General features: G+C 45.5%; 1 protein-coding gene across 1 annotated transcript in view; it reads left to right on the top strand.

The window, feature by feature from the left end:
* The window catches only part of RFX8 (regulatory factor X8), a 59807-nt gene that overhangs the window by 9432 nt on the left and 23262 nt on the right, over nt 1-27113 (top strand). Inside the window, exon 2 of the mRNA XM_061210912.1 lies at nt 26556-26666. Coding sequence (XP_061066895.1) covers nt 26556-26666 — 111 coding nt within the window. The remainder of the gene's footprint in view (nt 1-26555; nt 26667-27113) is intronic.

Here is a 27113-nt window from a genome sequence, read left to right as displayed (position 1 = left end):
GGAAATCAGTAAGAAGGGGTGGAAGCCAAACTAGGGAAGGAGCCTGCCACCCTTGAAGGAGTGGAAAGCATGGAAGAGTTTGCCAAGCTAAACACTGGGCAACAGTTAATTTGAAAAAATTTTGTGGGGCTGCTAGGAGCCCATATGAGCTGCTGCCTTTCCCCGGCTCAGCAGAGGAGGAACCAACCTTCCTACTGGGGGTCTGAGAACCTGAGTCCATTCAACAGAGGGGACACTGGCATCGGTCCACCTCCCTTTGAGAAAGTCAATGGCGGAGGCAACCGGAGGCTTTCCCTGTGGCATCTCTCTAAGATCGGAGTGTCATAAGTCGGGAAAGCAGAGGAGAACATCTGCAAGCCCGTTTCAAAGTTGATGCATGTGAAATAGTATGAAATTGTCCACCTAACAGAGCTTGGTCAGGCCGCATGACTGATTAGCTTTTCCTAATAAATGGAGTCAATGATGAAACCCAGAGAAGAACTCTGTCTTCCTTGGCTAGTCCGTTCTGTGTCTTCTCTAAAGCACGCCAGTGGTTTGACATCATCTTGAAGACAACCTTTATTTTTCAGGTATCATTACGACGGGATCTGTATCAAGAAAAGTTCTTTATTCTATGCCCGGTACTGCTACCTTCTGGGTGAAAAAAGATATCACAGGTTAGTGCCTGTCATTTAGGTATTTTGGTCATAGGTCACAGCCTGATCAATATTACGACCGTTCGTACTTTGGTTGAACCTAACTTGGCTGTTGTGCCATTCATCCTTCTTAAGGATGGAAGCACACATCACATCACCATGCCTCTGACACGGGCCACATCGTTGGCCAGAGAAATGCATATCACGTTCACTTCCTCGGATACTGTTCATTTTCATCCTCATCTCAATTGCCAAAGCCGTTTTGCACAAAGTCTTTGTCCTTCTCGATCCCTCTGTCAAATTTGACAGAATTAGCCACTTCCTGCTCGAAACTTCCTCTAGCCCTCAGGACTCTGCATCATCCAGTTCCTTCCCCAGAATGAGCCCTTCTTGGTCTCCTTATCTCTCCCCTCCCCTCCCAGGGCATGCATCTCCCTGAGATCCAATCCTTCATAATCCATGATGCTCTTCCCACACTTTGGCCCCAAGACACCTCATCCCTTTCTGTCTTCCACCTGTCTCTCCGTCCGTGGATGATGACTCCTTCTAAATCACTTCTGCTTCTCCTCATCTCTCCCACCTCCTAGGCTTTTCTGTCTGGCTGTCTACTGGACGTTTCCATCCAGAAGACCCACTGGTACCTCACACTGAGGATGCAGAAATTTAACTTCATCCTCTCCCTCCAGTCACCTCTGCCTCTTGACGTCCATATTTCCAACTGTGATCCCAATAGATACCTGTGCAGAGTGTCACCCGAAAGCCATCCCTGACTCCCTCGGGTCACAAGTCCTGTTAATTCTTCCCTTTCGGGTCTCCTGACCACTCTTTATGGTTACTGATGTTTCCTGGTCATCTCACATCAAGATTATTTCCGTGGATCCCATGTGACCTCCCTCTCCTCAGCCTCACCTCTCTGTAAACACAGCCATGAGTAAAGCAACGACACTCCAGTAAAAATTAATTTAAAAAATAAAATTAAAAGTATAATAATAAATAAATAAATGGAAAGAGTAAGAAAATAATTGATAATCTTGATTTGGCAAAACTTAAAACTTCTTTATCTTAAATAATTAAAGGGAAATTCCATGTATATATGGGCCACATTCTTATAATAGATATAATTTAACAAATATAATACTTAATAGTAAAATATTCATGTTAATCCATGTGAAGGCTGAGAACCCAGCACGACCAAAACCAAAAAGAGATATTTAACAAAAGAGAAATACGAATTCCGAAACATATCAAGAAGCCTTAATACCTTAAGGAATTCTGTGAAAATTGTTTTTGTAACACTACTCATTAATATAAATACAAACCCCTAAATTTCAAAATAAGTAAATAAACACAACTGTGAGACTAACCTCCCCACAATTCTGCATTTTCTTTGTCTCTTTCTTGCTCAGAAACATTCAGGAGCTTGCCCTTACCTCCTGCGTGAAGCCTACGCACCCCCCTCTCCCAGACTGGTGTCCGCCCCCCAGATCCTTCTTACTGCACTTTCCAACCCGGTTGCCAATTTCTCCCCCATATAAACTGCCGGTTTCAGCCGTACTCACTTTTCTCTGAAAATGTCAAATGCGGTTCTGTCTTTGCTCCTATCATCCTGTCCTTGCATGATGTCATTCCTTCTTCTCTCTGTCTCATTGGACCTTCCTGAATCCTGTCCCTTCCCTGGGACATACCTCAGGGACCACCTGCTCCAGGGAACCGTCCTCAGCAGCCCCAGCTCTAGGGAAGACCCCCTCCTCCACTGCCCCACGCCGCTCACTGGCTGTCGACCCAGCCAGTGTTTCCTCTTATTTCATACATTGTTCATGGAGCCTTCATGTGGCATAAATAGAGGACCACGTATCCAAGTAGCCAGGGTCAATTTTACCTTTACTTCTAGCCCAGCATAATGATTAAGAGGGCCCCTTTCACTCTCCAAAGGGTTCTAGTGTGGACAAGAAACTATAACGAATTATATGATCACCTTTTGTATAAGGTACCCTGTGTTGTAAGGCAGCGGCCGAAGGGGAGCCATGGGGAACCACCAGTATGGGTAAGACGTGGACCCTTTTCTCTGATGGCTTCATAGAGGAACTAAATGTACATTTCGCTTGATACCAAGTATAACGTGATGGGTGTCGGAAGTGTACACAAGGTCCTGTGAGAACTCAGAGATGGAGAGCGCACGTCTTGGGCCAGGGGATCAGAGGGGCCTGGTAGAGAGGCGTGCTTTGAATGAAGCTGTGAAGGACAGAGCGTTGAGGGGTGGAGAGGGAGGCGGGAGGGAGGTGAGCGTACACAGAGGTGTGACGGCAGAGGCTCCCTGCCGTGCAGGATGCGGAGATGGGGTGCAGCACCAGCCTGGGGAAGGGACTTGAATTCGATGCTGGGGGCGGGGTGTCTGTAAGCCTTTGGAGTCGTCCTCTGGGAAACAGGGTGGTGTCATCATGGGAACCTCTGCAAGGCCAGGAACCATGGAGCTTGTTTTATCCCCAGCGTTGCCTGGAAACACAGTGTCGGCCCTGAAATAGCTGTTGAAGAATGAAAAACTTGGAATTAAGGTTTAAAGAGACTAGACTGGAAGGAGAGGGTGACAGCGGCCAGGAGATGGTCCTCAGTCGTTCTGATGAGCGCCTGGACCAAAAAGGAGGCAGAGCTGCAGGACCCTTCGAAGGCAGGGTCTTCGGATGGTTGAGCCTGTGTCCACAGACGGCGGCAGGGATGACTCAGGCCAGCCCGTCCCACTGAAACCTCGAACTCAACCTCAAGTCGAGTCCTAATTACCTGCTTCCCACGAGCTCCTCCTCTTACATCTCTTATTCAGCCCTTCGTCACAAAGATGGAAAAATGAGAGCAGCGAAAATAGAGAAGTTAGGGAAGGGAGTCGGAAGGATGAGAGATTTGTTTGAGTCATAGTCGGACCTTTCCTTGTGCAAAGGGGATCTCTCACTTGCTGATGTGTGTGTGTCTTCGTTTGCCCAGAGCACCCAGCAGGCGGTGTGGAGAGCCCTGCATGTGCCCACGTGCACACACACAAGGAAAACAACGAACAGGGCAAGAACTGGGCCCGGGTGAGAGGCCATTAGTGTCCTGAGGCCTCTGCGTTGATGTCACAGAGAAAGGGGCTGGAACGGGTCTTTGTGGGGAAAAAATAGGCTTTACCCTCATCGAGGAAGAGGAGGGCTTCAGGGGACAAAGGTCAGGACAAGGATGACATTGGCTTATTCTGGAGATCAGCCCAGCAGCAGGTGCTTTTAATGTCCTGTGCTCCACACGTGTCTGATAATAGATGAACTCTAAAGTCTTGGCCAATTAAGAGATTTTTTTTTAAAGCATTAAGGTTGTTTTTTTTTTTGAATTTTATTTAATTTATTTTTTTATACAGCAGGTTCTTATTAGTCATCAATTTTATACACATCAGTGTATATATGTCAATCCCAATCGCCCAATTCATCACACCACCCCCCCCCCCCGCTGCTTTCCCCCCTTGGTGTCCATACGTTTGTTCTCTACATCTGTGTCTCAGTTTCTGCCCTGCAAACCGGTTCATCTGTACCATTTTTCTAGGTTCCACATATATGCGTTAATATACAATATTTGTTTTTCTCTTTCTGACTTACTTCACTCTGTATGACAGTCTCTAGATCCATCCACATCTCTACAAATGACCCAATTTCGTTCCTTTTTATGGCTGAATAATATTCCATTGTATATATGTACCACGTCTTCTTTATCCATTCGTCTGTCCATGGGCATTTAGGTTGCTTCCATGACCTGGCTATTGTAAATAGTGCTGCAATGAACATTGGGGTGCATGTGTCTTTTACAATTATGGTTTTCTCTGGATTTATGCCCAGTAGTGGGATTGCTGGGTCATATGGTAATTCTATTTTTAGTTTTTTAAGAAACCTCCATACTGTTCTCCATAGTGGCTCTATCAATTTACATTCCCACCAACAGTGCAAGAGGGTTCCCTTTTCTCCACACCCTCTCCAGCATTTGTTGTTTGTAGATTTTCTGATGATGGCCATTCTGACTGGTGTGAGGTGATACCTCATTGTAGTTTTGATTTGCATTTCTCTAATAATTAGTGATGTTGAGCAGCTTTTCATGTGCTTCTTGGCCATCTGTATGTCTTCTTTGGAGAAACGTGTATTCAGGTCTTCTGCCCATTTTTGGATTGGGTTGTTTGTTTTTTTAATATTGAGCTGCATGAGCTGTTTGTATATTTTGGAGATTAATCCTTTGTCCATTGATTGGTTTGCAAATATTTTCTCCCATTCTGAGGGTTGTCTTTTCGTCTTGTTTGTAGCTTCCTTTGCTGTGCAAAAGCTTTTAAGTTTCATTAGGTCCCATTTGTTTGTTTTTGTTTTCATTTCCATTACTCTAGGAGGTGGGTCAAAAAAGATCTTGCTGTGATTTATGTCAAAGAGTGTTCTTCCTATGTTTTCCTCTAAGAGTTTTATAGTGTCCAGTCTTACATTTAGGTCTCGAATCCATTTTGAGTTTATTTTTGTGTATGGTGTTAGGGAGTGTTCTAATTTCCTTCTTGTACATGTAGCTGTCCAGTTTTCCCAGCACCACTTATTGAAGAGACTGTCTTTTCTCCATTGTATATCCTTGCCTCCTTTGTCATAGATTAGTTGACCATAGGTGCGTGGGTTTATCTCTGGGCTTTCTATCCTGTTCCATTGATCTATATTTCTGTTTTTGTGCCAGTACCATATTGTCTTGGTTACTGTAGCTTAAAAAGCATTAAGGTTTAAGGGTAAGTTTCTTACCAATGCCACGTTTTAAGAAATACAACATGTATATTTTGAAGGCAGAATATAATAAATGTTAATACTGTTGTTAATCTATGAACTATGCTGGTGAAACTGTCTTCTATTTTATTATACGACATCTTTTACGTTAGGACCTGTGTGACCTTTTAAAAATTAGGTCTGAAAATAAAAACTTCATCTCTCTGCTTTCCAGGTAATGAAAACTATATCTCATCCATTCATTTATCTGTTCATTCAACAAATATTTAAGTTCCTACACTAAGTCAGGCCCTGTTCTAGCCACTGGTGATGAAGCAGTAAGCAAGATAAACACGACCTTCCCGCTGGTCAGGTTTATTTATTTTTTTAATTATTTTTTTTTTTGCCCCAGTTTTTTTTTTTTTTGGCTGTGCCACGCGGCATGCAAGATCTTAGTTCCCCAACGAGGGATCGAACCCGTGCCCCCTGCAGTGGAAGTGTGGAGTCCTAACCCCTGGATTGCCAGGGAATTCCCCCTCTGGTCAGTTTTAGTTGGGGAGAAAGACAGTCAAAAAGGAACGATAGTGAGATTGATCTGAAGACAATAAAATGCAGTCATGGGAGGCCTCCCTGGGAAGATGACTTTGGAGCAGAAATGTGAAAAAAGCAAGTGGCCAAGTGAAGATCTGGGGGACAAGCATTCCGGGAGGGGAAAGGGCAAGTGCAAAGGGCCTGGGGCAGGGATGAGTGCAAAGAAGAGCGAGGAAGTCTGAGGGTGGAGGTTGGCATGAACAGGAGAGTGGGCGGAGGGGGATCTGAAAACACAGGCAGGGCCCGCAGGTCTTGGGAAGGAGGCAGGATGTTATTCCGAGTGTGATGTGAGCCGCTGGGGAGACTCAGGCTGGGGAGTGAAGCAGGCTGATTGGCATGTCAAGTGGAGATCCTCTGGCAGCTGTGCTAATTCTGGGCTGTAGGAGGAGATGGAAGAGGAGGAGGAGGGGCCCGTGAGGAGGCTTAGCAGCAGCCCTGGCAGAGATGCCCACTAAGACTTCTCACTGGAATTCGTTCCATTCTCTGAAAGAGGCAGCATAATACCAAGCAATACTACACGTGGACAGGAGCAGAGACTCTAGGACAGACTCCCCGACTCCACCTCTAGTAAGCTGTGTGATCTTAGGCAAGTCACTCAACCTCTCTGTGTGTCAGATTCCTCACCCATTAACAAGGATACTAATATCTACGTCACAGGGCTGTTGTGAAGATTAAATGAATTAATACAAGGAAAATGCTTAAAACAGTACCTGGCACATAGTAAACATTTACTAAGACTCCTCAGCATATTGCCCTTGGCTTTGATGTATTTATTTTAATATATCTGCATGATTTTTTCATAGTGTTATGTATATTATTTTTATTTTGGCTCCTGTGTTTTTTGGTTCTATCATTCCCATTTGGTTCTGTTGTATAACTTCTATTTCTTTGCAGAGGTTTTCTATTTCTTTAATCTGTGTCAAAAGAATTCATAATTACTTGGAACACTTTTATAATGACTGTGTGAAAATCTTTGTCACATAATTCCAACATCTGGTTCATCTCAGTGTTAGCGTCAGTAGATTGTCTTCTCTGATGCAAATTGTGATTTACCTAACTCTTAGTATTATGGGTGGTTTCCTTCCTCCCTCCCTCCCTTCCCTCCTTCCTTCCTTCCTTCCTTTCTTTCTTTTTTCATTGAGGTATAATTGATATACAACATAATATTAGCTTCAGGTGTACAACATAATGATTGGATATTTGTGTATATTGCAAAATGATCACCACAATAAGTCTAATTATCATCTGTCACCATACATAGTTACAGAATTTTTTCTGGTCATGATAACTTTTAAGATCTACTCTGTTAGCAAATTTCAAATATATGACACAGTATTAGTAACGATAATCATCATGCTATACATAACGTTCCCAGGACTTACTTATTTTATACCTGGAAGTTTGTACCTTTTGTCTCCCTTCACCCCTTTTGCCCACCCTCCAGCACCACCAGCCCCTCCATCCCTGGCAGCCACTGTATCTATGAGCTTGGTTTTTGCTTTTCTTTTTCTTTTTAGATTCCACATGTAAGTGAGATCATACAATATTTGTCTTTTTCTGTCTGGCTTATTTCACTTAGCATACTGCCCTCAAGGTCCATCCATGTTGTCCCAAATGGCAAGATGTCATTCTTTTTTATGGCTGAATATTATTCCACTGTGTATATATACCATAATTGCTTTATTCGTTCACCTGGCAATGGACACGTAGGTCGTTTTCATATCTCGGCTGGTGTAAATAATGCGGCAATGATCATGGAGGTACATGTATCTTTTCAAGTTAGTGCCTTTGTTTTCTTCAGATAAATCCCCAGGAGTGGGATTGGTGGACCAAATGGTGTTTTTACTTTCCCACCAGCAGTGCACAAGGGCTCCCTTTTCTCCACACCCTCTCCAGCACTTGTTCTCTCCTGTCTTCTTGATGACAGCCATTCTAACAGGTGTGAGGTGAGATCTCATTTTGGTTTTGATTTGCGTTTCCCTGATGATTAGTATTGTTGAGCATCTTTTCATGTACTTGTCGGCCATCTGCATGTCTTCGTTGCAAAAATGTCTGTTCAGATATTCTGCCCATTTTTAATTGGATTGTTTGGTGTTTGCTATTGAGTTGTATGAGCTCTTTATATTTTGGATATTAACCCCTTATCAGAGATATGATTTGCAAATATTTTCTCCAATTCCATAGGTTGACTTTTCACTTTGTTGATGGTTTCCTTTACTGTGCACAAGGTTTTCAGTTTGATGTAATCCCACTTGTTTTTGCTTTTGTTGCTTTTACTTTTGGGGTCAGATTTCAAAAAAAATCGTCACCAGGATCTATGTCAAGGAGCTTACTACCTATGTTTGCTTCTAGAAGTTCTTCTAGGCTCAGGTCTTACATTCAGCTCTTTAATTCATTTTGAGTTAATTTTGTGTATGGTGTAAGAGAGTGGTCTAGATTCATTCTTTTGCATGTGTCTGTCCAGTCTTCCCAGCGCCATTTATTGAAGAGACTGTCCTTTCCCCATTGTATATTCTTAGGTCCTTTGTCGTAAGTTAATTGACCATATATGTGTGGGTTTATTTCTGGGCTCTCTATTCTGTTCCACTGATCTTTGTATTTTAGGGGTGATTTTCTATCGTATCCTGGGCATTTGGGTTATGTTAGGAGACTTGACCCTGTTTAAAATCTTCTTCTTTAGCAGGCAGTCACCCGATTTAGGCTTAGCATATAGGATCTGGCCTACTTTTGTGGGCTGTAGTTCCAATGACAGTTTAGTTTTCTGATCATGCTGTTCTGATCTGTTTCACTCTTCTGGCACTGCTGGGGCTTGTGATCAGTTACTTACTGGGCCACCTGCAGGGGCTGAACCCACCTCCATGGGCCACCTTCTCTGGGGAGCTGGGAGAGCCAGAGTGCTGGGCCTTCATCCCCTTATGCCACCTGGTGTAGGGCAGGGAGACACCAGTCTCTGCTGGTATTACCCCTGTGGGTAGACCGCCTGCCCTGCTGAGCTCCAAGTGTGGGGTGGGCGCTGAGCTGGCGAGGGGCTTCAGTACTGTGCCTGCATCAGCGTCCCGGGGGTGGTAGGGGGTGCTCAGCCCACCAGCACTTCAGAACTGCCGCTGTGGGCATTTGGGGTGGCCAGCTCCTGCTGTCTCTGTCAGGCTTCCCTCTCCTGGTCGTCTTGGGATTCAGGTCTGTGCCTGTTGACAGTTCTGGGTCCCAGGTCCCTCCTGTGTGCAGTCCAGATACACGTGGGCGATCAAAACAAAACAGCGAACTCATCACCTGGTTGCTTCTCCAGTCCTGTACTCCCAGGCAGTCCACCATCTTCTTTCCAGCTTTCAGAGCCCTTTCCTCATGGGCGATTGAATCATCTCCAGGGTATTGGTTTGGATTCGAGGGCAGGAGCCAGGAAAAGTGAATCTACAGCCTGTTCCCTGGACACGAATCAAGCTACTCCAGAAACTTTTTGAAAAAAGACCATATATACTTTATAAATCAATGTTAATGGTGAATGGAATGCTTAATTGTATGATTGTTCCTCATAAATTAAAGTAGGATGAGTTAAAATATGATGATGGGGGACTTGCCTGGCAGTCCAGTGGTTAAGACTCCCTGCTGCCAATGCAGGGGGTGAGGGTTCGATCCCGGGTCGGGGAATTAAGATCTCACATGCCGAGTGGCCAAAAAAAAAAAATTAAAGAAAAAAAAGTATGAAGTAGAAATCTATAGTCCGGAGATCCACTTTAAGAATGAGACACTGGGGCCTCCCTGGTGGCGCAGTGGTTAAGAATCTGCCTGCCAGTGCAGTGCAGGAGACACGGGTTCGAGCCCTGGTCCAGGAAGATCCCACATGCCGTGGAGCAACTAAGCCTGTGTACCACACCTACTGAGCCTGCGCTCTAGAGCCTGCGAGCCACAACTACTGAAGCCCGTGAGCCTAGAGCCTGTGCTCTGCAACAAGAGAAGCCACCGCAATGAGAAGCCCGCGCACCGCAACCAAGAGTAGCCCCCGCTCGCCGCAACTAGAGAAAGCCCGCATGCAGCAACAAAGACCCAGCGCAGCCAAAAATAAATTAATTAATTAATTAAAAAAAAAAAAAAAGAATGAGACACTGGTTCATTGCAGCTCTATTTACAGTAGCCAGGACATGGAAGCAACCTAAGTGTCCATCCACAGATGAATGGATAAAGAAGATGTGGCACATATATACGATGGAATATTACTCAGCCATAAAAAGAAACGAAATTGAGTTATTTGTAGTGAGGTGGGTGGACCTAGAGTCTGTTATACAAAGTGAAGTAAGTCAGAAAGAGAAAAACAAATACTGTATGCTAACATATATATATGGAATCTAAAAAAAAAAAAAGAGGTCATGAAGAACCTAGGGGCAGGACGGGAATAAAGACACAGACCTACTAGAGAATGGACTTGAGGACACGGGGAGGGGGAAGGGTAAGCTGGGACGAAGTGAGAGAGTGGCATGGACATATATACACTACCAAATGTAAAATAGATAGCTAGTGGGAAGCAGCCGCATAGCACAGGGAGATCAGCTTGGTGCTTTGTGACCACCTAGAGGGGTGGGATAGGGAGGGTGGGAGGGAGATGCAAGAGGGAAGAGATATGGGGATATATGTATATGTATAACTGATTCACTTTGTTATAAAGCAGAAACTAACACACCATTGTAAAGCAATTATACTCCAATAAAGATGTTAAAAAAAAAAGAATGAGACACTGTAACACAACACTGTAAATCAACTATACTCCAATAAAAATTTTTTTAAAAAAGATGATGGAGCCTTTGGATTGGGACAGAATGGTGTAGACACATTTCTTTCTGATTCTCCGTGCTCAGCACAACTGTAAACCCTGGAAATAATGCAAGAAGCAACCAGAGGAAAACTCTGAAAGGTGGTAAGAAGAAAGTGAGCGGGTTGGGAACCCCAGGGCTACACACAGCACAGAGGTGGGGTATCCCGCGACCCCCGACCCTAGACCCAGTGTTTCCCACCGCCCCCCCCGACCGAGCATGAAAAGGCATCCCAGACAGACTCATTCTTCTAACAATACCAGGCAAGGGGAAGCGCTAGGGAGATTCCCACCAAATATAAACAGCCAGAGGAAACACTCTCCTTCCTCGCTGGGTCTGAGACATCCCTTTTCCACCAGGAGATACTGGGAATGTGAGCCCATCTGTCGGGCGAGGCCCAGCTACAGCAAGCAGCCTGGTCCAGGAAGCCTCTTTGTCCCACCCAAGAAGCAGCCAAGGAGTCCAGCTGACGGAATCCCTCCGCTACAGAGGGAAATCCCTGCCCTGCGTGAGAAAAGCTCTCCAGCCCCTCAGGCCACACCAACAGGGAGCTCTCAGCCCAGGCTAAGATTGACTACAGAGATGCAGGGAGGATACACAGATCAGAAGGGAAAGAGAGGCACCGTCTGGAGGGATCCACGTGCAGCCTTTCTCCTGCTCTCGCCCTCCCCCGAGGGCTCACACAGAGCACAGCCCTCTGTGCAGGAAAAACACAGCAACACGCGTGTGATGTTTCAGCTCAGGGAAGCCCACTGGAGAGGGCCAGTCTGGCAAGCAGGCCTCATTAAGGACAGCAGTCTCAGGCCTGCTGTGTTCTGTCTTCTCTGCACAAGTGCATGACCTTGTGAATAAGCTAAGAAAACACCAAATTGCACTCTTTATTTTTATTGAAGTATAGTTGATTTACAATGTTGTGTTAATTTCTGCTGTACAGCGGAGTGATTCAGTTTTACATACATATATATATATGTTCTTTTTTTATATATATTCTTTTCCATTGTGGTTTATCACAGGATATTGAATAGAGTCCCCTGTGCTCTGCAGTAGGACCTTGTTGTTTATCCATCCTATGTATACTGGTTTGCATCTGCTAAGCCCAAACTCCCACTCCATCCGTCCCCCACCCCACCCACCTTGGTAACCACAAGTCTGTTCTCTATGTCTGTGAGTCTGTTTCTGTTTCATAGATAAGTTCATTTATGTTATATTTTTAGATTCCACATGTAAGTAATATCGTATGGTATTTGTCTTTCTCTGTCTGACTTACTTCATTTAATATGATAATCTCTAGGTCCATCCATGTTGCTGCAAATGGCATTATTTCGTTCTTTTTTACAGCTGAGTAGTATTCCATTATGCATATATACCACATCTTCTTTACCCATTCATCTGTCGGTGGACATTTAGGTTGTTTCCCTGTCTTGGCTATTGTGAATAGTGCTGCTATAAACATAGGGATGCATGTATCTTTTTGAATTAGAGTTTTGTCTGGATATATGCCCAAGAGTGGGATTGCTGGATCAGATGGCAACTCTATTTTTAGCTTTTTGAGGAACCTCCATACTATTTTCCATAGGGGCTGCACTAACTTACATTCCCACCAACAGTGTAGGAGGGGTCCCTTTTCTCCACACCCTCTCCAGCATTTGTTATCTGTAGACTTTTTGATGATGGTCGTCTGACCGGTGTAAGGTGATACCTCATTGCAGTTTTGATTTGCATTACTCTGATAGTTAGCAATATGAAGCATCTTTTCATGTGCCTGTTGGCCATGTGTATGTCTTCCTTGGAGAAATGTCTATTTAGTTCTTCACCCATTTTTCGATTGGGTTGTTTGTTTTTTTGTCGTTGAGTTGTATGAGTTGTTTGTATATTTTGGAGATTAAGCCCTTGTTGGTTGCATCATTTGCACATATTTTCTCCCATTCCCTAGGTCGTCTTTTTCATTGTTTACGGTTTCCTTTGCTGCAAATTGCACTCTTTAAAAGGGTGAATTGCATGATATGTGAATTTTCTCTCAATGAAGTTGTTTTTTAAAAAAAATCGCAGCAAGGTTTTTTTGTAGACACAGACGGCTTGTTCTAAAAGTTATATGGAAAGGCAAGGCCCTAAAATAGTTCAAACAACCTTGACAGAGAAGAATCAAGTGGGAGAAAACACTACCTGATATTAAGGGTCACTATGCAGCTATAGTAATCAAGACAGTGTGGTTTGGTGGAGGCATAGACACAGAACAGGGACAGAGTAGAGAACCAGAAATAGACCCGCTCAGATATGCTCACATGATTTTTCACAAAGGTGCAAGAGTAATTCAGTGGAAGAAGACTAGCTTTTCAACAAATGGTGCAGGAACAACTAGACGTCCACGTGCAAAAAAGTGAACTTCACAACTGATACAAAAATTAACTCAGGATGGATCATACACTTACATTTAAAACATAGAAATATTAAATTTAAAAAAATAGGAGAAAATCTTTGGGGTGTACCCTAGGGTTAGGCAAAAAGTTCTGAGGCTTGACACCAAAACCATGATCCATAAAAGTAAAAACTAATGAGTTGGACCTCATCAGAATGAAAACTTTTGTTCTGTGTGTGACCTTGTGAAGAGGAGGGAAAGATAAGTTCCACCCTGGAAGAAAATATCTACAAGCCACACATCCGACAAAGGACTAGTACCTGGAATATATAAAGAGCTTTCAAAACTAAACAGTAAAAAAAAAAAAAAGTCCAATTAGAATGTGGGCAAAAGACATACCCATACATCTCCCTGAAGAGGATCTACAGATGGCCAATAAGCACATGAAAGGATGTTCAGCATCATTCATCATTATGGAAATGCAAATTAACACCACAATGAACACACACCTATCAGGTTGATTAAAATAAAAAATAATGACAACACGAAATGATGGTGATGATGCAGAGAGACTCATACATTGCTGATGGGAATGCAAAATGGTCCAACCACTCTGGAAAATAGTTTGGCAGACTCTTCTAAAACTAAACATACAATTACCATTCAAACCAGCAATTTCACTCTTGGACATTGATCCCAGAGAAAGGAAAACTTCTGTCCCCACAAAAACCTGTACACAGATGTTCATAGCAGCTTTCTTAATAAGCAAAAACTGGAATCAGCCCTGATGTCCTTCACTGGGGGACTTTAAACAAAGGATGGTACGGCCATGCCATGGAATACTGTGCAGCAATGAAGGGAGGAAACTATTGATACAACCGCTTGGATGAATCCCCAGGGAATTACACTGAGTGAAAAAACTATCTCAAAAGGTTCCATACTGTATGATTCCGTTTATAAAACATTTTGAAATGACAAAAATTTTTTTTTCTTTTTTTTAATTGAAGTATAGTTGATTTACAATGTTGTGTTAGTTTCAGGTGTAGAGCAAAGTGATTCAGTTATGCATGTATGTATATATGTATCATATTCTTTCCCATTGTGGTTTATCACAGGATACTGAATACAGTCCCCTGTGCTATACAGTAGGACCTTGTTGTTTATCCATCGTATATGTACTAGTTTGCATCTGCTAAGCCCAAACTCCCAATCCAGCCCTCCCCTGCCCCCTTCCCCCTGGGCAACCAAAAGTCTGTTCTCTATGTCTGTGAGTCTGTTTCTGTTTCTTAGATAGGTTCATTTGTGTCATAAGTGATAGATGGTATTTGTGAAATGACCACGTTTTTGAAATGAAGGACAGTTTCCTGGTTGCCAGGAGTTAGGGACCTGGGGCTGAGGGAGCAAGAGATGGGTGTGGTTACGGAGGGGCAGCACCAGGGACCCTCGTGATGACACAGATGTTCTGTGTCTCGTCTGTGGTATCGAATGCACGAATCTCCATAGGTGATGGCTTTGTGTTGAACATATGCAAAAAGGAGTTTAAGTGAAACTTGGGAAATTCGAGTAAGATCGGTGAATCTGTATCAGTGTCAAAAGCCAGACTGTGACATTGTACTGTAGATGGGCAAAATGTTGCCATCGGGGGAGATGGGGCAGAGGGTAAAAGGGAGCTCTCTGAATCATTTCTCACCGCTGCTACCTCGATTACAAATAATGCATCAAGCCTGACCCTGCAGTCCAGGAAAACACGGGATGGCGGGTCCCCTGCCCCTGTCTCCTGCTCGCGCCCAGTCGCCCTTCCCGCAGAGTCGGGCTCACTCCTGTGTCCCAGAGTGCCCTCCTCACTCTGGCCTGTGTGGGGGTGGGACAGGCAGCACAGCTGTTCACGTGGTACCCTAACCGGGGCCCGCCCTGCTGTACACCTGGGAGCCGGCAGCCCCACGGGCAGGTAGCTGTGTCCGCCCAGGGCACACGCTCAGGGCTGGCTTCTAAGAGCACGAGCTCGCCAGTGTTTAGAACCCAGCTGAGCATTTCCCTTGTTCCCCAGAGTGATGGCCCCAGTGAGGCAGGCATTTCTCCACGGGTGCAGCCACTGAAGTCTGATTTACTTTCCTGATAATATTTGCCTAAGGGAGGAGTAGGCATCTGAATTTTTCAAGGGCATCTTGTCTGCTCTTTTTTTTTTTTTTCCTCGACGGCGTGTTAAGGAAAGACATGGAGCCACTGATGAGGGCATCAGCATAGAGATTTGGCCAGGAGCCAGGGCTGGTGGCTTTAAGGGACTCTGGGGTCTGCTTTCTCATCACCGCCACCACCAGGTGCTGCAAAAAAGCATGCAATCTAATTAAAATCAGTTTAGTCTTGAGGTAAGCCCCTGTCTCCCCCATGTTGCCCCTCCGAGCCCCATCAGAGGAGAAATGCTGATGCTAAGCTCTCTGCTACCATCCACCCCTCCCCTCCCCCATGCCAGCAGAAGCTGCAGGAGGACACGATCCCCAGCCAGGGACCCTCTTTGTTGGACACCTGACAGGTGGCCCAGGAGCAAGCAGACCGGGAGTCCTGGTGTCAACAGCATTTGTTTTCCCTGGGGGGGCGAGGGGGGCAGGTTGCGGTGGATTCCACTGAAAACTGCTGAGGCAGCGCCTGCCCTGAACCCAGGAGAGACCAAGGCTTGATTTTCAAAACCAATGAGAAGCTTGAGGCTATTTTTTTTTTTGAGGAAAATGACTATAAATATGCAGTGTGGGGCTTCCCTGGTGGCGCAGTGGTTAAGAATCCGCCTGCCAATGCAGGGGACACGGGTTCGAGCCCTGGTCCAGGAGGATCCCACATGCCGTGGAGCAACTAAGCCCGTGCACCACAACTACTGAGCCTGCGCTCTGGAGCCCGTAAGCCACAACTACTGAGCCCGCGTGCCACAACTACTGAAGTCCGCATGCCTAGAGCCCGTGCTCCGCAACAAGAGAAGCCACCGCAGTGAGAAGCCCGCGCACCACAACAAAGAGTAGCCCCCGCTCGCTGCAACTAGAGAAAGCCTGTGCACAGCAATGAAGACCCAACACAGCCAAAAATAAAATAAATAAATTAAAATATATATATATGTAGTGTGTGCCAGATGAAAAGGACCCCTTCCCAAAATCCAGGACGTTTCCCACCCTGCTCCAGGGTAACATAATTTTACAGGAAACAGGCCTCCCCAGATCCCAGTCTTGTTTAGCTGGCATCCAGGCTGAGTCCTGACCTAGAATGTACTGGAGAATTGAGGCCAAAGTATAAAATGCTCTATTATCATCAGGGGAGGGGGAGGGGAATGGAGAGAGAGAGAGAGAGAGAGAGAGTGTGTGTGTGTGTGTGTGTGTGTGTGTTGTTGTCACATCTAGAGAAACAGCTCTGCTTAACTCAGGTTTATTCTCTATCTCTTAGGCCAAATCCCTGGCTCATATGTTACAAGGAAATCTTTGACAGATGACTGCCCATTCTATCGCACGTGACTTCTGACATCAATGGGACAGAGGCTCACGTTTCTCTCAGGATATATGGAAACTAACCGTTGCCCTCATTCCTTCCCCAGCACACCACACACACACACACACACACACACACACACACACTCTCTCTCTCTCTCTCTCTCTGTCTCTCTCTCTCTCTGTCTCTCTCTCTCAGCTTTTCCAACGTAGCATATTAAAGGCCTTTAGAAAGCTTCTAAAATTGGGCCTTCCCCAGTCTGCGCCTTTGTTCTCTGCGCCTTTGTTCTTCTGCCAGCTCATGAGCCCAGGGGGCTGCCCGGCGGCCCTGCGCCTGCAGAACCCAGGGCTGTGGGTCCACAGCTGGCTAGTTGTGCTGACAAAGCAGAAAGGCTCAGGGTTCATCTTTCAGACTCACCACCCCAGGAGGGTGAGTTGACAGGGAGCCGTCAGCCGGGCGATTGTGGGCACCGAGGACCCAAGGATGTCAGAACATCAGCAGTTACCTCGGAGCTTTTCTTTCTGTCCGTGCAGCCCTGGTACCTGCAGGAGCTGAACCCTCCCAGGGCCAGGGCTCTATCGAGCCCCGTGCGGCCTCCCTCTCAGGTATAATCAGGGGTCCAAGTTGCAACCCGCATCTGGGCCTTGTCCGCCCTATGCTTTGCAAGGCTGGTTAGAACTTGTTAAGGTTAAAAAAAATAGGCGTTACCTGATCGTTGTCTAGCAGCTCAAAAAACATAGGTGTAGAGGATCCTGCCCTAGACTGCACCTTTGCTTGGGGAAGGTTTTTTGTTTTTGTTTTTTATTTATTTATTTATTTATTTTTGGCCGTGTTGGGTCTTCGTTTCTGTGCGGTCTTCGTTTCTGTGCGAGGGCTTTCTCTAGTTGCGTCAAGGGGGGGCCACTCTTCGTCGCGGTGCGCGGGCCTCTCACTATCGCGGCCTCTCTTGTTGCGGAGCACAGGCTCCAGACGCGCAGGCTCAGCAATTGTGGCTCATGGGCCTAGTCGCTCCACGGCATGTGGGATCTTCCCAGACCAGGGCTCGAACCTGTGTCCCCTGCATTGGCAGGCAGATTCTCAACCACTGCGCCACCAGGGGATCCCTCGGGGAAGGTTTTAAAAGCCGGTAATGCTGTGAAGCTCCCAAACTATCTCACCTGTTCAGAGTGTCCCTTACATGCTCATCTCCAGCCGAGACGCCAAGACAAGGCAACGTGCTATCTGCTGAGGAAGACTGGCATCCAGTTGCTGAGTTTTGTCTCCGGAAGGTGAATGTGAACAGGTTAGACTTTCAACACTTTTAAAGGTGTCCCGCCAGGTCATCATTTTGCCATTAAGTTGCTCATAAAATCTAATGGGAATAGAGTTAAGCAGTGTAAAAGCAACAGCCCCCAACGCCGAAAATGACAAATCCACGACGCTCACCTAACCCGGTTTAAAAAGAAGGTTGTTCTTCCTAAATGGGAAAAGAATGAAAAAGAATAGATATATGTATACGTATAACTGAATCACTTTGCTGTACACCTGAAACTAACACAACGTTGTTAATCAACTATAGTCCGATATAAAATAAAATAAAATTTAAAGAGAGAAGGTTGTTCTTTTCCACTTTAAGTTTCAAAACTCTCGCGTCTTCCTTTGCTCTCCTCGTGTACGTTATTTGTTATCATGCACACACGTGTCTTACAAGACGGAAATAGTGGAAGAGGTAATAGAGGTGAAGATGTGAAGTTAGAGCTGGGTTTCTGGCTCTGAATTGTTTCTCGTTTCCCATACGTGAAATGGGAATAATAATGAATTATTATCCACCACCTAACGGATTGTTGGGAGGGCTAAGGTGATGCACGTAAGGCGCTTAGCAATGGGTGAATGCTCAGTATATTTCAGTGATTAGCATCATTAGTATAATCAAAATTATATTAAATAAAGCTTTTGCAATCATAACACCCATCCTGATATGAATACAAATATTGACTGTTTAGATATAAAAATATCAAGTTGAGGGTATCTTCTCCTAATCAAAACCAAAATAACTAATTCGTGTGCTCTGAGTAAAAATTGAAATCAGGCCCTTCATTGATGAGAAGATGAAGCACCTTCCCTCCGAAATCTGACACTGAACAAGTATGGGACGTGAATTCAGTTTTATTACATTTTTATCCTCTTACCTTTGTAATTGCTTCACGTTGTTTCACTGCTGTTAGAATGATTTGCAAGGGCAAATGACGATGCCCAGATGATGTAAATGAAAGTCTGGATTAATAACAACAGATGTCAAAACCTGAGAATGTGGATGCAAATTGCAGATAGAACTAAAAGAAAGTTAAATGCCAGAAGGCATATTAAGCTAACACGACATTTGAAAGATTTTCCCGGGGAAAAAAGGATGAGTCATGTGGCATATAATCATGTCTCAGCCCTCTTTACTTTGGACCCTTCTTAGCCCAATTGATCGTAAAAACTAATTAAAGTAAAATGTGGTTTTTATGTGTCTACGCCTTTAAAGCATCTCAAGAAAAAAAAAAAGGTGGGGGGGAATTCCCTGGTGGTCCAGTGGTTAGGAACTGGGCAATTTCACTGCCAGGGCCCGGGTTCGATCCCTGGTTGGGGAACTAAGATCCCACAAGCTGTGCGGCCAAAAAAAATAATTTAAAAAATTTAAAAAATAAAGCATCTCAGGCCTCAGAGGATGATGGAAGAAGACCTCCTTTTGAGCTGGAAGCACTTTCTTCCCAGTAAGGTCAGCTCTGGATGTTTGGTATGGTTTTCTTAGAGCCCTATTTTCACAATGACTGTGCTTTTGATCACAACCTAATAAATGTCCCAAAGGACTGAATCAGAACCACACACGGGAAATGACACAGGGACAGTGACCGCCCCCCTCCCCCCCCAGAACACGAGGCCATCCTGGCTGGACCCTGAGAGCTAAAACTATCACCTCCAGTGCTGCTTCAGCCCCTCACCCTGAGCGCCCCTGCTCTCGGGTGGAAGACCCCTCGGTGGGGCACCTGTCTGCCACAGTCCCCCCTTCTAGCCTGGCCCAGCCTGGCCTGCAAGATCAGAGCACAGTCAACGCCTGCAGTGTTCACTCGGCCAGATGCTCTGGGCGCCGACGCCCTTGACCTGGACCTCCACGGACCTCCTCTTGCAGTAGGGCTGGTCTCCTGCAGCTGTTCTCTGCTCAGCTGCTTTGTAGCGTGGCTCTAGTATTGCCACCCTCTATCTCATGCAGATTTTCATGCCTCTTGGCTTGCATGGGACCTCTGAAACTAGGTAATTTTTTAAATAGATAATTAAGATCTTACTGAACCTACATGTTGACCCATGTGATGAGCCATTTATTGAATGAGGACCTTCCAAAGGTGGGAAGAGACAGCCTCTCCGTTCCTTTGAACAAGAGAGGTATCATCGTCTGGCTACGTGGAGATGAGGACTTTCTAACAGATGACCGAATCTCTCCGTGAGGTTGACATATTTCTGTTTCCCATTATTGTTGTCTCAGTGCATAAAATCCCCCAATTAAATGCTACAAAAGTTGCATATCTCCCCAGTGAGGATAGGAGCATTGCATCCCCTTTTTGGCCTCACATAGGCCTCTGCATGGCAAGGAGTCCCCTTTCAGTCTTCCTTGTAACACTACCCTCCTTTCAGTGGCTGTTGAGTTAAACTCATACTCTACATTGAACCGATGGCAGAAACTTAGGAGTTTCACTTACAAATCCAAAATTACTGAATATCACTCTCAGTGGCTTAGCCTCCAAAGCTTCCTGAGTCAGGGTTGGGGGAGGGGTGAGCCATAAGGTGGAGGGTTTCCCTTGTCCTTCCTTTAAGTCAGAAACCAGACCTTCTAGCTTCCAGACTCCTGAGTATCCAAAGGAATGTCCCAGGAAGATGGCCGTTACCATCCAAAGACTTTAGTAAGTGCCCTCCAAGTACAGGGTTGTGATAAGTACCAACCAAAGCACACTAACCAATCACAAGGGAAGCTCCCCCGAGCTGATCAAGCTGCCAGTTTATACGCCTGTAAACTGTTGAACTAATAAGAGAAGAGGATGGGCCCTCTGACGTAGGTTCCCCTGACAGCCTGTACTTTAGCTGTCATAACAATGACTTTGCAATTATTCGTGTTAACAGCTTTTCTCCTCCGCGGGCTGTAACCTCTCAGAGGGCAGACCTTGTCCATCACGACCACAGCTGTATCCCCCAGGGCCTAGCGTGATGCCCCAATATAGTAGGTACGCAGTGAATAATGAACGCATGAATGAGAAATGGATGGACGAAGCGGAATACATTCACGGTCTTGCATTCATTTTCCAAAGAAGACATATTAGGGGCAGCAGGAGAACAGACGTGGATTGTGGAGAAGCTGCTCTGCCTCCGATTCAGCTGAGGGACGCCTCACAAGTGATTCTTACGCATCTCTTAAAGGCTGATGATGATCCTATTTTTCTACTTAGATTCCTTTTCTATTAGCCCTTTATTCAATGAACTTCTGTTTCCGACATCTTCTTGTCTTCTTTCATTCTAGGTTTTATGCTTTCAGGTGGTGATTGTTGCGTGTTGTTTTTGTTGCTATAATGTCTCAGAGTCTTTGTGGCCATGGGCTGTTCATAGATTTTACCTGGAGAAACTCCATCATTGTCCACACCTACCCAAGATGTCATTGAGACGTGACAGATGGAACTCCCGAGACATTTCAGATTCTCCGTCAGTCCATCATCCTGGATCTCCTCCAGGTTGAACAGATTCCGTGTCCTGAAACCCTTTTGCCAATGAGCAGTCCACAGTACACTTCCTGTTGTGATAACAACTCTTACTGAACAATGAAGACGGTGGCTTTCTAGTGGGCGTGTAGCCAGACCCTGAATCTATCTGCCCTGTTTTGAGATAGAATATCATGCAGAAACATTGATCACATGGGTATCAAGTGTTCTGTCCAGATTTCCATGGAGAATGGACTGACCCAAACCTTCAGAAGAGAGCTCCCAGGGCTGTAGAGAGGCTGGGAGGGGATGTAGGATCTTCCTATATGAGATGAAAGCCATTTTCCTCCACTCCCCTCCGACTCCCACCCCGCCCCAGGCCATCCCTGCCTTGAAGACCTTGGTCTTGCTTCCAGAAGCAGAGCATTAGCCAGCTACCTTCCTCTTTGCATATTTACATAGAATTCAAAGAGTCAGGCGTGAGGGCGTGTGTGGGAGTGGAAGCCGCAGCCACAGCTCTGGGCAGGGCGTGGAGAAGCCACCACCTCCGGCATCTGGAGGATGCACATTTCCTGTGCAAAGTGGGGGGCCCTGGGCTCCCAGTTTCTCGATGCCCACAATTAAAGGGGAAATGCACCACACCGCATAGATAGAACTGAATCTGTTCTCTGCGACATATAAATAAATGTCTCCAGTACGATATATGAACCCAAGAGGCATGGTGACATGGAACTTACATCTTATTATTCATTCTCAGTTTCCTTGTGCTGTGAAGCTGCCCTGCTTCATCCATCAACTCAGAGGATATTATCATTTCTGAGTAGATCATTTTCAAAGCCCCAAATCAGAAAATAGAAGACTTCATTTCCATGATAATTTTTCTTTTCTCACTGGAGCAAGTCCTACCCATGATGACATCATATTCTTGCTTCTGAAGGGAATAAACCTATAAAAATAAATACGTGGTTATCCCAGTTACAGAAATGGATTAAAAAACAAAAAACAAAAAACTCTAAGCAGGTGATAATCAGCAGTTGTGGAATGAAACTTGGAGGAGGGTTTTGAAATCAAAGTTACCCCACAACAAGTAACCTCACTGCCAAAGAAACTCTATGCTTATGCTCAGAAACGGGTGTCTAACTGAAATTATTTCTCTGTTGTCTGTTATGTCACAGTGGAGACGTCGTTGCCTTTGAAAAATCTGCTAATTATAACAGCATTCTCCAAGAAGAAGGAGCAGTGAGTGTTGAATAAAATAGATTTGTTATGATAGACCCTGGAATATTCAGTAATTGCTGAATTAGATGCAACTGTTTTCCTGTGTGTAACATTCTTACTATGGGCAGCCCTCAACCACTCACCCCTCCAGCCAGGACTGTTGTGTGTCCACTGTGTACACACGGTGTGTGAGGACGGGAGGTCCCTGTCCTCAGGAACAAACTACCTAGCTACTCATCAGTCGTTTAACAGTGTTTCTTCTGCTATAATTAGAAAAGAAGCATAGGTTATTAGCAATAAATCTGTGTGAAAGTGTCTCCAATTACATGTATAACTCTTTGAATTAGGACGCCAGACCTATGAATAGCTAATCTGTGACATCACGAGGTGAACTTTTCTTTGATTGCCCAGGATGACAGGATAGCACTTTGCTACGACAAGTGGCATTGAGTAGACACCCTTTGAAAAGCCTGTTTTGTGACCAGCCGTCTTGAGGGCTGAATGGGGTGTGAAAGAAAAGTAAAAACAAACAAACAAAAAGCATATTCCCTATACTTGAATAGAATACAGTTTCGTAGCTGGGGATCTAAGACAGACATAAAACTATGGGTGTGCTGTGAGGGGCCCGTGCCCGCTACAGGGGGATTGGGAACTCCACAGGGGGGGAGGGAGGAAGGATGTGGGCCAGGAGTAATTAGGAAAGGCTTCATGGAAGAGGTGGCCTGTGTTTGTTTCCTGTTGTGGCTGTAACATACTAGCACAAATTTCATGACTTAACACAAACTTATTATCTAAAACTTCTAGAAGTTATGAGTCTGACTAGTTCTCACCAGGCTAAGAGCAAGGGGTTGACAGGGCTACATTCCTTCTGGGGAACCTGGAGGGGAGAATCTGTTCCCGGCCTTTTCCAGCTTCTAGAGGCTGCCCACATTCCTTGGCTTGTGGCCACTTCCTCAGCCAGCAAAGGCAGGCTGAGTCCTTCTCATGACACCATCTCTCTGGCTCTCTGCAGCTGGGAAAGGCTCTCTGCTTTTAAGGACCCTCGTGATTACATTGGGGCCACCTGGAGGATCCAGGGTCATCTCCCCATCTCAGGGTCCTTAACCGTAATCACACCTGCAAAGCCCCTTTGCCACGTAAGGTTCCAGGGACTAGGATGTGGGCGTTTTCGAGGGGCTGTTCTTCCACCTATCTTGCTGCCCTTGAGCTGGTCCTGGACAGGGTCGCTGAGATCCTCTTTTTAGGAGGTGTTGATCTTGAGGGAATATGTAGCCTGCATTCATGCTGGGGGGTGTGCGGGCAGTGAGAACCGGAAGTGAGGATGTCGGGGAGAAGTAGACTCAACATGAGGTCCAGATGGTGGACAGCTTGTCAATGCCAGGCTGGGGAATTTGGGTGTCACCCAAGAGACTGTGGGAAAACCACTGAGACATCTTCAGAAGGAGAATGACAGGATACATTTGCTTTGGGGGCGATAATTCTGGGAGCAGTGTCTTCAAGAATGCAGGAAGGACAAAAGTCATCAAGAGAATCCATAGAGTAACTCAGGGGTGGCAGGTGGTGCCTAAAGGCACAGGTGATGACAGGAAGGTCCTCCAGCGTTTCTCCAGGGGCTGACACTTAGTACCTGCTCACTAAAGGTAGGTGGAATAAATGAATGATAATAACCCCAATGACTGTTCTTGGATCTCCTGAAGATCCCAAGCTGTATTTAATACACCTAAAAAAATCTAAATACAATTTCTCACTTTTTTCTTTGTCATTTTGCTGAATTATTTCTCCAGAACAGGAATCCCCCTGATTCTTTCCTGAATGCCTTGTCCCGCAGAGATTCAGACTTTAGTGGTTCTGCACCAGACACTCGCTCCCTTTAGATTTCTGATTGTTTATATTATGAAGAAAAGATTTCAATTCATGATTTTCTTTTTTTTTTCTGAAAGATCAGTTCTTTTCACAGGAAGAGCCCAAAAGGAATTGACTTCAGGAACGCAATGAATTTACTTATTATTATTTTTGATTGTAGCTTCCGTTTCCATTCTGACAATACTGTGTTTTCAGATGACTTCTTCTGCACAGGTGAAACTGTGAAGTATCGGAAATTAGAATTTTGAATTCTAATTAGAAGTAGCCGTGTTTAATGTAGGGATTTCTGCAGAGTTGGACAACACAGCCTGCCCGGAGCTGTAGTCTCAGCTTGAGATGCGTAAGGCTCACTTGGGGAGCTGGTTAAAACGAGAGATTTCTGGCCTCATGTGATTCACGAGGGCCCTAGCGCTATGAACTTCAGGCACCCCAGGAATCCTGATGTAGTTGGTTTCAGGGCCGCCCTTGAGAAACACGGGCTTGGATACTGGCAGAATCAGCGTCACGAGAGTATTGATGAGCCCGGGAGGTCACGTGTGCCGCGGAGAAAGTGGACGTGGTTGGGATCGTGCAGCGTGAGAGGAGAGGGTAGCCCAGGGTTGGAAAGGAGGATCCCTCAGTTCTTCTCCAGTAGCAGCACTGGTGGCCAGGCCAGTGAAGTCCATGCGACAGCCCCGTCCTTCCTGATGACCAGCCCGAGCATCATCCCCCCAACCCACATCCTGGAAGCGTACCCATCAGAGGACTCTGAATGTTGCCAGGGTTAATGGTAGGAATGAGGGTGGAACAGCCCCCAGTGGAAACCAAACAGCACCCCATGGAATGATGCCTCTTGATCTATCACCTTTCTGTGCTACTGCTTTATTTATTTAGACATCTACACCCTTACTTTCTTCCAAAAATATTAACAACGGGAGTTTAACTTGGCATCTTCACAGTATGTAGTGCATAATGTGCATTTTTCTGGGGAGAAGCTCATTTGTTTTCATCACGTGCTCAAAGGGGTTCAGGACCACAAAAGAGTTGAGAAGTGACAGATTTTAGGTCCTTAAGAAGACTGTTGAGTGTGACCCTAAACGCCCCCGGACTTCAATGTGATATTGGCTGATAACAAGGAAGCATCAGCTCAGGAGAAAGCTGGCGGTGGCTGTTCTCTGTGGGTGCAGCGCGCAGCTGGGGGCACTCCTGGCCCTAAGGATAGGGGCTGGCGGTTCAGAAGGCTGGTCTGGCCTCCAGTGGCTTGTAGACAAGAGCCTACTGCAAACCCACATCAAAGAGCTACTAAGCAAGATATAAGCGAGTAGCTAGGTGAGGCTCTGAGCGCGTGAGAACGGAGAGAGCTAAGGAGGAACTGCTGACCTTGGAACTGTGCTGCCACACGGCGGGCCATGAGGTTGGAGAAAATGAAGGGGAGCCAGCCCCCCCGCCCCCGAGGTGCAGTCCAGCAGGCTTAGCTGCTTAACTTCCAAACCCCAGGGATGCTTTCACCGACTCTTTTAAAATGGAAGTTATTCAAAAGGCGTCTGGGAAAATCCTGAAGAAGTAATTTCAAATACAGTTGATGTCCTTCATTCAAACCAGGGGCAACCATGCCTCCCCTTGCTCTGGGGGGCGGGGGGAGGAGGGGGTGGGGAGGGGAGGTGGGGAGAACATCCAGGATGACAAAAGGCAGGAATATTGAATTCGCTTTCCACCATGTTGCCTTTTTCCATCCTTGATGGAAAGGTTTTACATTCTGTAATCTGTTCTTCTAAAGGAAAGTCTGTGCCCCTCATTTTCCTTGTCCGTTAGGCCCTGAGATTTTTTATATGATTAACCATTTGTATGATCCAGGCACGGTGACCCAGACAGGATATGGTTTTAGTTCAAGGAGGGGCAATGAGATAGACAAGAGTTGTAGAATGTATTTATGGCATCAAATTGTTCATAGGTAATATTTTTACTGTACGTCACTATTCAGCATTTGTAATACACGGCAGTAAGAGTGCAATATATTAAATCCTAATTCCTCCCTGATGACTGTAGTGCGTAGACTTACAGAGGAAGGTTAGTATTATTTGCAATGAAATATAAGGGAAAATTGCTGGGATCAATAGTGTGTCCAGAGGTGTGGATAAAAGATTACTCCACAGCAGCAGTGTAATTATCACCTGGCTTAAAGAAATAATCCATGTGTAAATGGTTTTTAGGGTGCCAGTCATTCGCCGAATAAGACAGACCCAGTTGGATCCCCTTTGTCTGAATTCAGGAGATGTCCATTCTGGGAGCAGGAACTGGCAAAGAAGTACTCCTACAAAACAGTAAGCTTGCATGCATCAGGGAGATTAACGTTCATGCCTTGGCTGCCTGGGGGCAGTAAATGGCTTCTTAGTTTGCCTGTGATCATAGTCGTACCAGTTGGAGTAATGTTTGCCTTCTCCCAGACCAGGGAGAACCAGCATTCCCTCCTGGGCTTGATGGTGGTCAGGAAATTCAGGGCTTCTCTTCATGTCCTATAGAAAGGCTCCACGTGGGACCACGTTGTCATCTTTTAGAATGAGGGCCTCCCCATGACAGGACAGGGAACACATATGTGCATTTCCTAGAACCTGGGCTGGGGGGTGTGGAGGGAGAAATTGGGGTTAGGAAAGAAAGTTGTCAAAGATTGGTGGCCTTTAGAGTGGGTGGTGCAGATCCTGGAAATATATGAGTTATGGCATCAGAAATGGAGCTACATCAATTTCAGGCCAATAAGTTATGCATTACTC

Source organism: Eubalaena glacialis, chromosome 14 (assembly GCF_028564815.1).
Source record: "Eubalaena glacialis isolate mEubGla1 chromosome 14, mEubGla1.1.hap2.+ XY, whole genome shotgun sequence".
Lineage (NCBI taxonomy): Eukaryota > Metazoa > Chordata > Mammalia > Artiodactyla > Balaenidae > Eubalaena > Eubalaena glacialis.
This window is presented reverse-complemented; position numbering and strand designations above follow the sequence as displayed.